This window comes from Camelus dromedarius, chromosome 24 (genome assembly GCF_036321535.1).
Source record: "Camelus dromedarius isolate mCamDro1 chromosome 24, mCamDro1.pat, whole genome shotgun sequence".
Classification (NCBI taxonomy): Eukaryota; Metazoa; Chordata; class Mammalia; order Artiodactyla; family Camelidae; genus Camelus; species Camelus dromedarius.
The window spans coordinates 7,508,954-7,522,086 of NC_087459.1; the positions used below are offsets into that span (position 1 = coordinate 7,508,954).

At 53.8% G+C, this 13,133-nt stretch overlaps 1 protein-coding gene across 3 annotated transcripts in view; it reads right to left on the reverse strand.

Moving 5' to 3' along the window:
• Positions 1-1,480: 1,480 nt before the first annotated feature.
• Positions 1,481-13,133, reverse strand: part of LMF1 (lipase maturation factor 1) — an 83,488-nt gene continuing 71,835 nt past the window's right edge. For all 3 annotated transcript variants that reach the window (XM_031447787.2, XM_031447785.2, XM_031447790.2), the window contains 5 exons: positions 3,641-3,824; positions 3,131-3,284; positions 2,811-2,994; positions 1,965-2,077; positions 1,481-1,703 (listed from right to left, as the gene is read on the reverse strand). In XM_031447787.2, coding sequence (XP_031303647.1) covers positions 1,529-1,703; positions 1,965-2,077; positions 2,811-2,994; positions 3,131-3,284; positions 3,641-3,824 — 810 coding nt within the window. In that variant the 3' untranslated portion in view covers positions 1,481-1,528. The remainder of the gene's footprint in view (positions 1,704-1,964; positions 2,078-2,810; positions 2,995-3,130; positions 3,285-3,640; positions 3,825-13,133) is intronic.

The window sequence follows — 13,133 nt, forward strand, 5'->3', positions numbered from 1 at the left end:
CTCAGGCCACAGGCTCCAGCCTTGCCCCTGCTGAACCCAAAGCGGTAAGCACTGCCTGTGTGTCTTGTGGTGGAGTGGGTCCCAGGAGCCTTGGGAGGGGACAGTTGGACAGAGGCTCAGAGAGGAGCCCACACCAGGGGGTGCTGAGTCCTGGGGGCCTCCCCTCCCAAGCCCTGGGTGGCAGTGAGCCCAGAACATGGCAGAAAGGGGACCCACCATGGATCCTGGCAGGGAGCCACCTGTGGTTCTGGGGTTGGAGGGCCACCCAAGCCAAGGCGCAGCATCTCCTCAGGCCTCCTGCCCACCCTGGGCCCCACAGGGGCACCCGTGGTGCTCCCACCATTGGCAGGGCCCCCAAGACAGCCCCCTGGGAAGGGCTGCCCAGGCACAGCAGCTCCACTCGGCTGCCGTGGGCAGACTTGCTGGCTCCAGGCTCCTCATGTGAGGCCCCGTTTGTCCTGTGACAGACACAGGGCGCCTGTTTGCCTGTGAGCAGGAACACGGCCTCTCTGTTGGCACCTGGGCCGACCGGCCCCCCAGGCAGGTGTGGGTGCTCCACACAGACCTACACTTGTGCCCACCTCGGGCTGGCCTCCTGGCCTGAACCACCTCGTTCTCGCCGGGACCCTCTGCAGTGCAGCAGGCGCCCCAGACGGCCAGGGGTGGGTGAGAGTCTGTCTCCTTGCAGCTGCTGCCAGGCCGTAGAGGTTCAGGCTGCACCCCAGTTCTTCCTGCAGCAGGCCCAGGAGGGCCACCCAGCAAAACATTAATCCAGCTCAACCTGTGGCAACTGGGCTCAGAACCGCTGCCCTGGGGACTCCTGGGCCCCCATGGTCCAAGCTGGAGGTGAGGGCTCTGCTGTCCCATCCCCTCTAATGCACATCAGGAAGCAGGAGGCTCCAGGTGTGAGACTGGGGGATGTGGTCACAAAGGAGAGGAGGACGTGCCTTGCTCAGGGCCCATGGAGGCGGCTGCCCAAGGAGGACAGAGAACTTCTGTCCATGCTTCTGGTCATGGGTTCTGAGGAGGGAGGCAGAGAACACTGGCTTTTCCGTCACACAGGCCCCTCCTGGATGTTGTGGGGCCCCCAGGAGAGCAGAAGAGAGGCAGACAGGGTTTCCTCTTGGCTACACCAGGTACACAATGGGGCTCAGCCACGGACCTGCCCCATAGATGCCCAGGATCCCAGGTGGGTGCTGGTGGGCACAGCCATGGAGGGGGGACCACGCGGGCAGGTGGTCCTGGGACAGACCAGGGCTGGGAGCAACATCAGGACACTGCTGTCTAGGGGGCCTGGTGACAAGGGCAGGCACCTAGGATGTGGAAGGGCTGGGGGCTTTCTGTGGTTCTCGCTGATGAACCCAGAGTGAAGGGACTTGGGAACCACGGGGACTGACTGTGGCGAGACAGGAAGCACAGACGCCTTCTTACCGAGTCTGCTTCCCCGGACATCCTTGTGAAGACCCCACTCAGCAGCGGCCCACGGTCTTGCCATTTTATTTCTTGGGGCACAAGTCCTGGGCCGCCTCTAGCTGGGCTCTGGGTATGGCCACTCCCGTGACCTGAAGTAGCCCTTCAAGTCCTGGAGGCTGAGCGGTGGGAAGTAGGGGCCGAGCCTCTTCCGAATCCACCACTTGCCCTCGGCCGCATGCCGGCCCCCTGGGCGGCTGAACTTGTACCTGTAGTGCTCTGCCCGGACCCACCTGCAAGGTGAGGGCAGCACAGGTCAGCTGGCCCCACGCTGGCCAGGAGCCCTCGGAAGGAAAGGCTGCCCAGGGGAAGCCAGAGGGGCCCCCGGCCAGATGATGGGGGGCGGGCAGGGTGAGTTCTCATCCTTCTCAGGCCTCAGGGGAGTGGTGCCCAGGCATGTTTCCAGGGGTTGGGCAGGCCCAGTCCTGGAGCAGACCCCTGCATCTGGGGCAGAAGCCCTGAGAGGCAGCTGAGCTGTGGGGGGGGAGTCTTACCTGGGGGGGGCCCTGCCCGCAAAAGGGTTGAAGGCCAGCAGGGACAGTGCCTGGGCGTCGTTAGTCAGGAGCTTGCCGGCCAGGTGGATGATCCACTCGTTGTGCTCGTAGGTCTGGGGGGTGGGAAGAGGACGGGGCACGCAGAGCAGAGACAGCTGGACATTGGTAGCCACCACCTGGGCCCTTGGAGAGCCCTCTGGACGGTGCTTTCTGCTCCCTCTCTCCCTTCAGCCCCACCCTGGCGCCGGCCATGAGTCTGCTGTCCCGGGTGCATCTGACTCAAGTGTGGTTCCTGGATGGGGGCAGCCCTGGGGGCCTGTGCCCAGTTTCTTTGGTCTGGGGTCGACTCCACAGGGGCCACCTGCTTCCTGCTCTTGCCGGTCAGCCGGACATCTGTGGATCGTTCATGTGTGTGCCTGGTCCTGCTCATGTGCCTGGGCACCCCCAGCCACTGTCCTGTCCTTGAGACCTAGATGGGGCAGGGCTAGGCCTGGCTGTTCCAGCACACCTGTCGGCTTCGCCACCTGCCAGCCCAGGGACCTCAGGCAAGTGACTGAGCTTTCCTGAGGCTGTCCTCCTGGGCAAGATGGGATGGCAACTGTCCTGCAGGTTTTAGCGGGAAGACCAGGAGCCTCCAGCCTCACTCTGACCTGAGCAAACACTCCGGTGATGCTGGCTGCCCCTCCACCTCTGGGGAAGTGCTCTGAAAGCCGCTGTGAGGCCCGGACCTTGGCACCCACAGACCCTGGCAAGAGGCCTGTCCCGGGAGTCTATGAAGATTCCCCATGCTCCTCGTCCTGTGTCCCCGGGGGCCCCCCACTGCCTGTGTCCCCACCAAGTCCTTACCTGGAAGGCGGCGAACCACATGAGCCAGTCGAGGCGGTAGTGGTATGGGGAGATAAGGCACGGCCGCCGCCTCAGGTTGCCTGGCTTGCACTTGAACTCATAGTCCTCCCACTCGGCATCAGGCGAGCTGGCGTTGGAGCTGGCCGTGCCCTGCAGGATGACCTCTGTGCGCTCCTTGGTGATGCTGGTGGGTGGGGGGACCAGTCAGGGCCACGCCTGCCCACCCTGGCTGTCGTCCCGAGCAGATCAGGGTAAGGCTGCAGGTGCGGGCTGGCCTCCCCCGCATATCCCCTGCCAGGGTCACTGTGGCCCCGAGGTACCTGCCGAAGGCCCCGTACGTGTTGACGATCCGCAGAGGGTTGAAGGAGCTGTTCATGACCTGCTGGGGGCTTAGCAAGTTGACGACCACAGGGATGCTGAGCCACGTGATCAGGACACCCAGTGCCAGGTTGGCAGTGCGCCGTGCCATGCGGCCTGCCGGGAGGAGGGAGAGAGCCGGGTAAGCTCCTGCCCTAGGCCTGGCCTCTGGGAAGACACCCCCACCTCAGCCCCCTTCTCCTTGAGCCCAAAAGACTTTCCAAGGCTGACGTAGAAACTGAGTCATGACAGTCCCCTCTCAGGCTCTCCTGGCTGTCCTGGGTCCTGGGACAGAGAAGCAGCACCTGAGGTTTCTTCCTTTCCCAGGGACCAGGACACACGGTCCACACTAAGCAGACAGGAGAGCTGCCCGGCGAGGAGTTGCTGCCCTGTCTCCCGGGCCTCTGGGTGGGAGGAGGGCTGGGTGCCATTGACTGGAGAGTTGACAGGCACTGGACACGAAGACCACCCACCACATGTCAGTGGGGCCTGGGGCTCCCGGGTTTCCTCCTCCTGCATCTTCAGGACTCGGTCCTTGAGACCGCCAGGCCCCGCGGGAAACAGGAAGCCCAGAGTGGCGTCATCGAAGCAGGCGAGGCTGGGCACGATGGTCAGCCAGTTCAGGAAGCTCAGGTTCCCGCTGATGATGAGGACCACCTAGGGGGATGGAGAGAGGGACCCTCCAGTGCCTGTACTGCACACACGCCAGTCATGCGGAGGCAGAGGGTCCCTCCCAGAAGCCTGTGCTGATCCCCGAGGTGCCCAGGTGGCTGTGGCCTAGGCCTGCTTCCCTCCATGGGCCACTGGCCCAGCCTCACTCCAGCCAGTCCCAGAGACGTCCTTGTCCCAGATGATCCTGGAGACAGATTCTCCCCAGAGCCTGGTGAGGACCCCTCTTGCCAACACTGGCGGAGTCTGAGCCACACAACTGTGAGATGACAGGTCTGTTTGTGGCAGTTGTTACAGTGACTGTTACTCAACACAGGCCCAGGGCAGCCTCACCCACGAGCCCAGAACTCCAGCCGGCTGGGTCAGCTGTCCTCCCAAGTGTCTGGACAAGGGCCAGACCTACGGATCCTGCAGTGTGTGTCCCTCACTGGGAGGGGTTCAGGACAGGTGAAGGTGAGGGTGTCTGGGGCCCCGTGGCCTGGCTGGTGTCACTCTGGCCCACTCCACAGCCCCTGGACATCAAGGCTGGTGCCCGGGTCCCATGGGAGGTGGACAGGGCTCCCGTTACTCTCCCGGACTAGGATGGGGAAGTCATCGGTGGACGTGACTGTCTGCTGCCCTGTCTTCCACGCCTGAGTGACCATGCTGGAGGCTGGCCGCCAGGTCTGGGGGTGGAGGGTTCCTGGAGGCCTGTGCAGCCCACTTTCCCTTTTTTTCTTAAAGCTTAAAACCCCCTCTTTTATTTAGGAAAAATTATTGGAATATTATTATAATTTTGTTCATCATTTTTTTGTGGGGGTGAGTCTTAGATGTGACCAAAAAGACTACAGAGAAGTTCATCACATAACAGTATTAAAATACATTATATCTAAAACTTTTGGCCAGTAATGTAACACAGAAACTATAACATTTGTTTTTTTGCCTTCTAGCTAAGATTTATCATGTCTTTTTTTTAAAATAGACTTTATTCTTTTAGGGCAGTTTCAGGTTCACAACAGAACTGAGCAGAAAATACAGAGTTCCCACACAGCCCACCCCACCCACACATAGATACTCCCCTACCCTCCACATCCCTCATCAGTGTGGCATATTTGGTACATCGATGAACCAACATGGACACGTTATTATCAACCAAAGTCCATAGTTTACATTAGGGTTCACTCTTGGTGTTGTACATTCTATGGGCTTTGACAAATGCATAATGACATGTAGCCACCACTATAGTATCATTCAGAATAATTTCTTGCCCTCGAAATCCCTTGTGCTCCATCTATTTATCCCCCCCCCCACCTCTCCCCAAACCCCTGGAAACTATGATCTTTTTATTGTTTCTGTAGCTGTGCCTTTTCCAGAATGTCATTTGGTTGGACTTGTACAGTTTGTAGCCTTTTCAGACTGGCTTCTTTCATTTAGTACTATGTCTTTTTAAGTTTCTTCTGTGTCTTTCATGGCTTGATCTTTTTTTTTTTTTTTACTGCACATATATTTTATAATTTACATATATGTACTGTTCATTGTTTCTAAGAATATTTAGAGCTTTAGCTTTTTAAACTTGCATAGTTATCAAAGGCTTAAAGCCATGCACAAAATAAGAATTAACTAAAAAAGATATATACCCTGCTATTAACAGCAACATTTATAATTGCCAAGGTATGGAAGCATCGTAAGTGCACATCAGTAGTTGAATAGATCAGTCTGCTTTCCCTTGGATGCAGCTCAGATGGAGCTCGTTGTCCTGAACTCTCATAGCCACAGCTACCACAAGGATGGGACAGGCCCAGGGCCATCTGCTGGGCAGCTGCCTGAGAGGCCAGTCACTGACCCTCCTCAGAGACCTTGTTGGCCCTGCTGGTTCTGCAGAGGGTCTGGGGTGACCCTGGACGACATGGTCCAGGAAGCACAGATGTGCCCGGACCTGCTGGGCACAGTCCTATGGACTTGGCACTAACCAGATGACCCGCAGGAACTAAGGTTACAGCGTGCGTGGCTGCAGGGGTTTCCATGCCAGCATGTCGTCGGACTGTGTCCTGGAGCTGCCTCCCAGCCAGAACTTCTGGAAGGTTCCTTCTGGCCACTGCATATTTTTTAAGTTGTTTTAATGACTTGAAAATGGCACCTTCAGCCTGATTTTGACCCTACTGTCAAGGGTGTAGGTGGGAAAGCAGAGTGGGAGGGGTCTTCACTTGAGGGGAGGAGAGGCTGCCGGGTTCATGCCCCGCCTCCCTGCCAGGTGCCAGGCTCTCCTAAAGCAGAGGTGGATGTGGCTGAACGCAGCCCTGCCGGCGCCCCAGGCCAACGCCTCTAATCATGGAGCCCAGGGACCCCAGCGCCAGCAGTGTACAAAGCTTCTGGAGGCTCTGGGCCCCTAGAAGAGCCGACAGACCCAGGTGAGGCGACTCCCGGTGACCACAGTGGGAGGGTGAGCTTGAGGCAGGAGACCTTGGGCCCCATGGCCTCTGTGTAAGGGCACATACCGGGACACCCCCGGTGAGGCTGATGCCCCCAGCATGAGCTCACTGGGGATGAATATGGGGGTGGGGGTGTGACAAGACTGCTGAAGGTTCTATAAAGTGATACCACAAGTGCTGGAAATGAAGCTGGAACAGGAGGCCTAGAGGAGTTGGTGGCAACATGGATATAAGACGTCTTCCTTCTGAGTTATTGGTACAAAAGATAAAATGCACCCATTTTAAGTGTGTGGTTCAGTGCTTTTTGACAAATCGCACAAAACCCAGACTATCACACCCCATAAAGATCCCTGGGCCTGTTTGCTTCAATCCCCGCCTCCCACTTGCACTCTGAACCGACTTCTGTCACCCCACAATTCTGCCTGGTGGTGCTGGAACCACCAGCGTGGGCTCCCCTGGCTGAGCTCGAGGCTCTGAGAGGCGGGGACGTGCCGTGGGCGTCTCCTGTCCTCCTTGTGCACTGGCCACCCCTGGGCGTGGCTCTCAGGGGTCTGGCTTCTGTGGCTGCTGAGGCGTAGCTGCTGACTGGATTGGGGAGGAGGTGGTGGTGGAAAGGCCATGTGGGCGGTGGGTCTGGGACCTGAGTTGAGGCAGGGATGTTGAGGCCACTTAGTGTGCTCTCATCCCTTCCCATGTACAGAACAGCTGGAGCCCTGACGAGCCCGGATCCAGTCGTCTGCCAGATGCATGAGCTGCCAGCTGGTGGCCTTTTCCTGTTTGTTGTGTAGTTTTAGAAGAGGTGAAGTTTTACTTTTTCAGGAAGTCCAAGTTATCAATTTTTAAAACCTTTACAATTTGTGCATTTTGCGTCCCATCTAAGCAACGTTTTCCTACTCCAAGGATATAAAGGTCTTCTAAAAGTTTTACAGGTCTAGTATTATGGTTTAGTTCTCTGATCCACTTCAAACTAGTTTTACGAAAGGCACGTGGCAGGGATCACACCAGCTGGCTCCCCGCTCTGGTCCAGGTACCGCCTCTGGGAGGGGGAGGCGGAGGTAAAAGACTCTCAAGGGAGTGGGGCCTCTGGGATGACCTGGGGCCACCAGGGGAACCACAGGCTCTCAGTGCTGGGAGGTGAGAGCACACAGGTCCATGGCGGGCGTGGGGAAGTGTTCAGGGGGAGACAAGCTGCGTCAAGCACACATCTCAGGAAAGTCGAAGGGAAGTGGAGAACAGCACCCCGCCACTGGTCCCGCAAAAAGGTGTCCCAGACGGACTTGAGCAAATAAATAAAACCCACAATGGAAATGGTATAATAGCCTTAGCAACAAGGGGAATGAAGAGAATTTCATGAAGTTCAACCGTCCAACCAAATAGACACGTTCCTAGAAAAGAGTAAGACCCAGGTTTTTCTGATCAAGATGGCGGAGTAGTAGGACCACGAGCTCGCCTCTCCTCACGACTACAGCAAAACCACAACTGACTGCTAAACAACCATCAGAGACTAGAACCTAGCAAAAAAGATCTTAAACTGGAAATATAGAGGGAACCACAGTGGGACGGTAGGAGGGGTGTGCTCGCAATATAATCGGGCCCCATACCCCTCAGGGGGAGTGACCCACAAGCTGAAAAATAACTGAGTCGCAGAGGCCCTCCCACAGCAGTGAGAGCTCTGAGCCCCACGTCAGGCTCCCCAGCCCAGGGTTCCGGCAGTGGGAGGAGGAGACCCCAGGACATCTGGTTTTGAAGGCCAGCAGGGCTTAACTCCAGAAGCCCCATGGGACTGGGAAACAGAGACCTCATTCTCTTGTGAAGTGTACACGGAATCTCACGTGCAGCAGGTCTAAGGGCAGAGGCAGTGATTCATAGGAACCTGAGCCAGACCTGCCTGCTGGTTTTGGAGGGTTTCCTGGGGACGTAGCGGGTGGCTGCAGCTCACTCAGGGGACATAAAAGCTGGTGGTGGACATTCCGGGAGTGTTCATCTACATGAGCTTTCCTGGAGGTTGACATCTTGATTGGATCATTAGCACCAAGACCTAGCCCCACCCAACAGCCTATATGGAAGCCTCAGGCCAAACACCATACAGGGTGGGAACACAGCCCGCTAGAGGTCCAGGACCAAGCTCCACCCGGCAGTGGGCAGGCACCAGCTCCTCCTGCCAGAAAACCTGCATAAGCCTCTAGTCCAGCCCCATCCACCAGGGGGCAGATACCAGAAATAAGAAAACAACAATCCCAAAGCCTGTGGAAGGAATCCACACACACAGGCCAGACTCTACACTGGGACTGGCTGGACCTGGCCCTTGGGTGACAAGAGAGGAGTGTACTGCTGGGACGCATAGGGCATCTCCCACAGAGGGCCACCTCTCTAAGGTCAAGAAACGTAACTAACCTACCTAAAAATACAAATAGAAATCTAGACAATATGAGGCGGCAGAGGAATATCTTCCAGGCTAAGGCACAAGATAAAATCCCAGAAGAAATAAGTGATGAGGAGACAGGCAATTCATCTGAGAAAGAGGTTAGAGTGATGATGGTGAAGATGTTCAGAAAACTCAAGACGAGTACAGATGCACAGAGCAAAGTTTTTAACAAAGAGTTGGAAAATATAAAGAATACCCAAACAGAGCTGAAGAGTAAAATTACTGAAATGAATAACACACTAGAAGGAAGCAAGAATAAAGAGACTAAATGAGGCAGAAGAACGGATCAGTGAGCTAGAAGACCGATTAGTGGAAATCACTACTGCAGAACAGAAAAAAGAATGAAAGGAAATGAGTATAGTTTAAGAGAGCTCTGGGACAACATGAAGCGCACTAATGTTCACATTATAGGGGTCCCAGAAAGAGAAGAGAGAGAAAGGACCTGAGAAAATTTTTGGAGAGATTATCACTGAAAACTTCCCTAACTTGGGAAAGGAAACAGTCACCCACGTCCAGGAAGCACAGAGAGTTCCACACAGGATCAACCCAAAGAGGAGCACACCAAGGCACATAGGAATCAAACTGACAAAAACTAAGGATAAGGAGAAAATATTAAAATTAGCAAGAGAAAAGCAACAAATAACACACAAGGGAACTCCCATAAGGTTATCAGCTGAATTTTCAGCAGAAACTCTACAGGCCAGAAGGGAGTGGCATGATTTATCTGAAGTGATGAAAGGGAAAAACTTACAACCAAGAATACTCTGTCCAGCAAGGCTCACGTTCAGACTTGATGGAGAAATCAAAAGCTTCACAGATAAACTAAAGCTAAAAGATTTCAGCACCACCAAACCAGCTTTACAACAAATGTTAAAGGAACTTCTCTAGTCATCAAACTACAAGAAAAGAGAACAAAATGAAGAGAAAAAAAAAAGGCCTACAAAAGATTGCTTTGGCAATTTGGGGTCTTTTATGGTTCCACATAAATTTTGGAATTGTTTGTTCTAGTTCTGTGAAAAATGTTGTATTTTGACAGAGGTTGCATTGGATCTGTAGACTGCTTTGGGTAATATGGTCATTTTGATAATGCTGATTCTTCTAATCCAAGAGCATAAGATATCTTTCCATTTCTTTGTATCATCTTCAATCTCCTTCATCAATGTTTTAGTTTTCAGAGTATAGGGTAACCTCCTTGGTTAAGTTTATTTCTAGATATGTTGTTGTTTTTGATGCAATGGAAATGTTTATGCCAGCCATAAAATTCTGGCTTTTGAAGTGAAAAAAAAAAAAAAAAAAGTGAATGAAGGGCCACAAATGGCAAAAATATCCTTTTTTATGGGTGAGTTGTATTCCATTGCATATATATGCTACGTTTTCTTTATCCATTCATCTATTGATGTGCACTTGGGCTGCTTCCATATCCTGGCAATTATAAATAATACTGCTGTTAATAGTGGGGTGTATGTATCTTTTTGAATTAATGATTTTGTTCCCGGCTATATGCCCATGAGTGGAATTGATGGGCCATATGGTGGTTCTGTTTTGGGGTTTTTGAGAAACCTCCATACTGTTTTCCATGGTGGCTGCACCAATTTACATCCCACCAACAGTGTACAAAGGTTCCCTTTTCCCTACACCCTTGCCAACATTTGTTATTTGCGTTCTTTTTGAGGATGGCCATTCTGACAGGTGTGAGATGGTGTCTCATTGTGATTGATTTGTATTTCCCTGATATTAGTGATGTTGTGCAAGTTTTCATGTTCCTGTTGGGCATGTACATTTCCTCTTTTGGAAAAATGTCTGTTCAGTTCTTCTGCCCATATTTTAAAAGGGTTGGTTGTTTGCTTTTTCATTGAAGTACAGTTGATTTGAAATACACTAGTTTCTAGTGTACGGCACAGATGGACTTAGAGGGCATTATGCTAAGTGAAATAAGTCAGACAGAGAAAGACAAATACTGTAAGGTATCACTTACATGTGGAACCTAAAAATATATAACGAACTAGTGAATATAAGAAAAAAGAAGCAGACTCACAGATGTAGAGAAGGAACTAGTGGTCACCAGTGGGGAGAGGGGAGGGGGAGGGGCAAGATGGAGGTGGAGGAGTAAGAGGTGCAAACCATCAGGTATAAAATAAGCTACAAGGGTGTACTGTACACCATGGGGAATATGGCCAGTATATTACAATAACTATAAATGGAGTATAACCTTAAAAATTGTGAGTTACTATATTGTATACCTGTATACATATATACTATTGTACATCAACCATATTTCAATTTTAAAAATATGATATTGTAAAATAAATGCATAAAAAAAAAAAAGAGTAAGACTGGAAGGAGCCAACAGCCCTGGCAGCAGAGCAGCTGTCTCCCTGCCCAGGTCCCTCGGCTGGCACAGCTGCGGGGCCCAGAGAGCTCACGACTGACCAGAGCCACATTGGGGCATCAAGGCATGAGGCAAGACACATCTGACATCCCAGCCCCTTGATTTCTGGTTTTCAATTAAAGCTGGGTCTTGATCCCAGCGACAGGGAGAAGGTGAGATCACAGACACCGACCTAATGGGGGTCTGGCGGGAGGAGCCGGGCTTTCGATGGGTCGTGTCAGTTTCACGGATTACGATGGGTTTTATGATGTGTGATGTGAGATGCTGTGGATTCATGGCTCTCCCTGGATTAAGTTGGAAAACTACTTTTCCTGCTTCTGAGCCTCAAAATAATTTCTCATTCTTCACTGTCTATGATGTTAACAAACCGCTGGGCTGGCGGTCTCTCCCACAGTCCCCACCAGCCCGTTGGGCCCTGGCCTCTGGTCTGGAGCTGACTGGGCTGCTCGCGGCTGACAGGCTTCGCCCTGAAGTTTGCCGAGAGCCGCTGGCTCCCGACAGTCTGGGAGTGTGGTGCCGCCAGTGGGGGCAGCTCAGAGCCCCCACCCTCCAATTCTCATCTCCCAGACCAAGATTCTGATGCTCCACTAGCTCCTTCAGCTGCGTCAGCAAGTGGCTTGAGGGGGACAGTCACTGAAGCTTGGCTGCCTCCTTGTGCCCCTCTTGACACCTCTGACAACTGCTTTTTGCTTGGTGAGCGGGCTGGTCAGCTGCAAGGGGTCCCCTCTCTCTGTGGCCCAGTTGTGCAGCTGTGGCCACTAAGATCAAGAGTGAGAGCTGGCTGCTCCTCAGAGGGCCTGCCATCCTGGTGTAGCTGTCGGGCCACGAGGGTGCCCAGAACACCGACCTCGAGTGCTCGTCTCTTGGCTGAGATGGTGGCCAAAGCAGAGAAGACACCTCGACCCCTGGCCTGGGGGTTCCTGTGAATACACGGCAGGAGTGTGGTTGAGGAGGACGCCCAGCCCTTACCTGCGTCCCACAGCCCTTGCTTGGGGCGGCGTGCAGAGACCAGCCCACCTGATCGCCCATCACATGGCCCCTCAGGGCTGGTCTGCACTCAAGCCCTGCAGGCAGCTGATGGGCACCCAGGAGCTGCCCTCTTGGCCTGTGAAGCCATGTCCTCTGTAGCCGCCAGCACCCACCTGCTCCCTGGGATTGGTCTGGGCTGCATACTCGCTCCACCAACGCTCTACCCACTGGAGACACAGCCACCATCATGGTGCAGAGCAAGGCAGCCGGGGCTTCCCAGGGGAGCCCACCTGCCCGAGGTCACCTCAGATGGCCCGCTTGCCAACCGCTCCAGGTGTAGCGAGTGCAGCCTTCACCCCCTTCCAGCCACTCGCAGGCTCTGAAGATCCCAGAGGCATCCAGAGAAACCCAGGGAAGACGCTGCTAATTTGAAGGACCTTGATCAGCAAACAGCATCTATTCATCTATACCCTCATATGTAACATGTACAACATGAAAACCCTACCAGGTGAAAAGCAGAATGGACGAGGCTGAAGTCTGAATTCGTGATTTGGAAGACTGACTTGAGAAATCCTTCCAGAATGAGGTGCAGAAACAGGAGAAGCTTTGAGGAAATGATACAGATCAGCAGAGTCAATGGCTTCACAGTCGACTTCCCAGGACCAGGATGATGTAAAAAACAGAATCAATACTCTCGGGGCAGAAGGAGGCCTGGGCCTCGGGGGACAAGGGATGCAGGACCGGTCACCAGAGCAAGACCCAGGTCCACACATGTTCTGGCTGATTCTCGTTTTTAAGGATGAATCAGACATGAAACAATATAAGCATTTAGACTGAAAAATGTAAAAATGAGAAAAGGGAAGTGAGGGAAGGTGGCCCAGGGAGCGCTGAGCCTCGCCTGGGGGGGGGGTCACCTGCCTGCTGAGCTCCTAGACCCCCACGGTGGTCGCCACTCACCTCTGCGAGCATGAGGACAACAAGGACGCAGCCACTGGCCTGGCTTCCAACCAAGAGCTGAGCTGAGCATGAGGGCTGGTGTGGCCCCAGCACTGGCCGCCCCCACCCAGCATAAGGACCGAGAGCAAGGCCAGGGACAACCGCCCGGG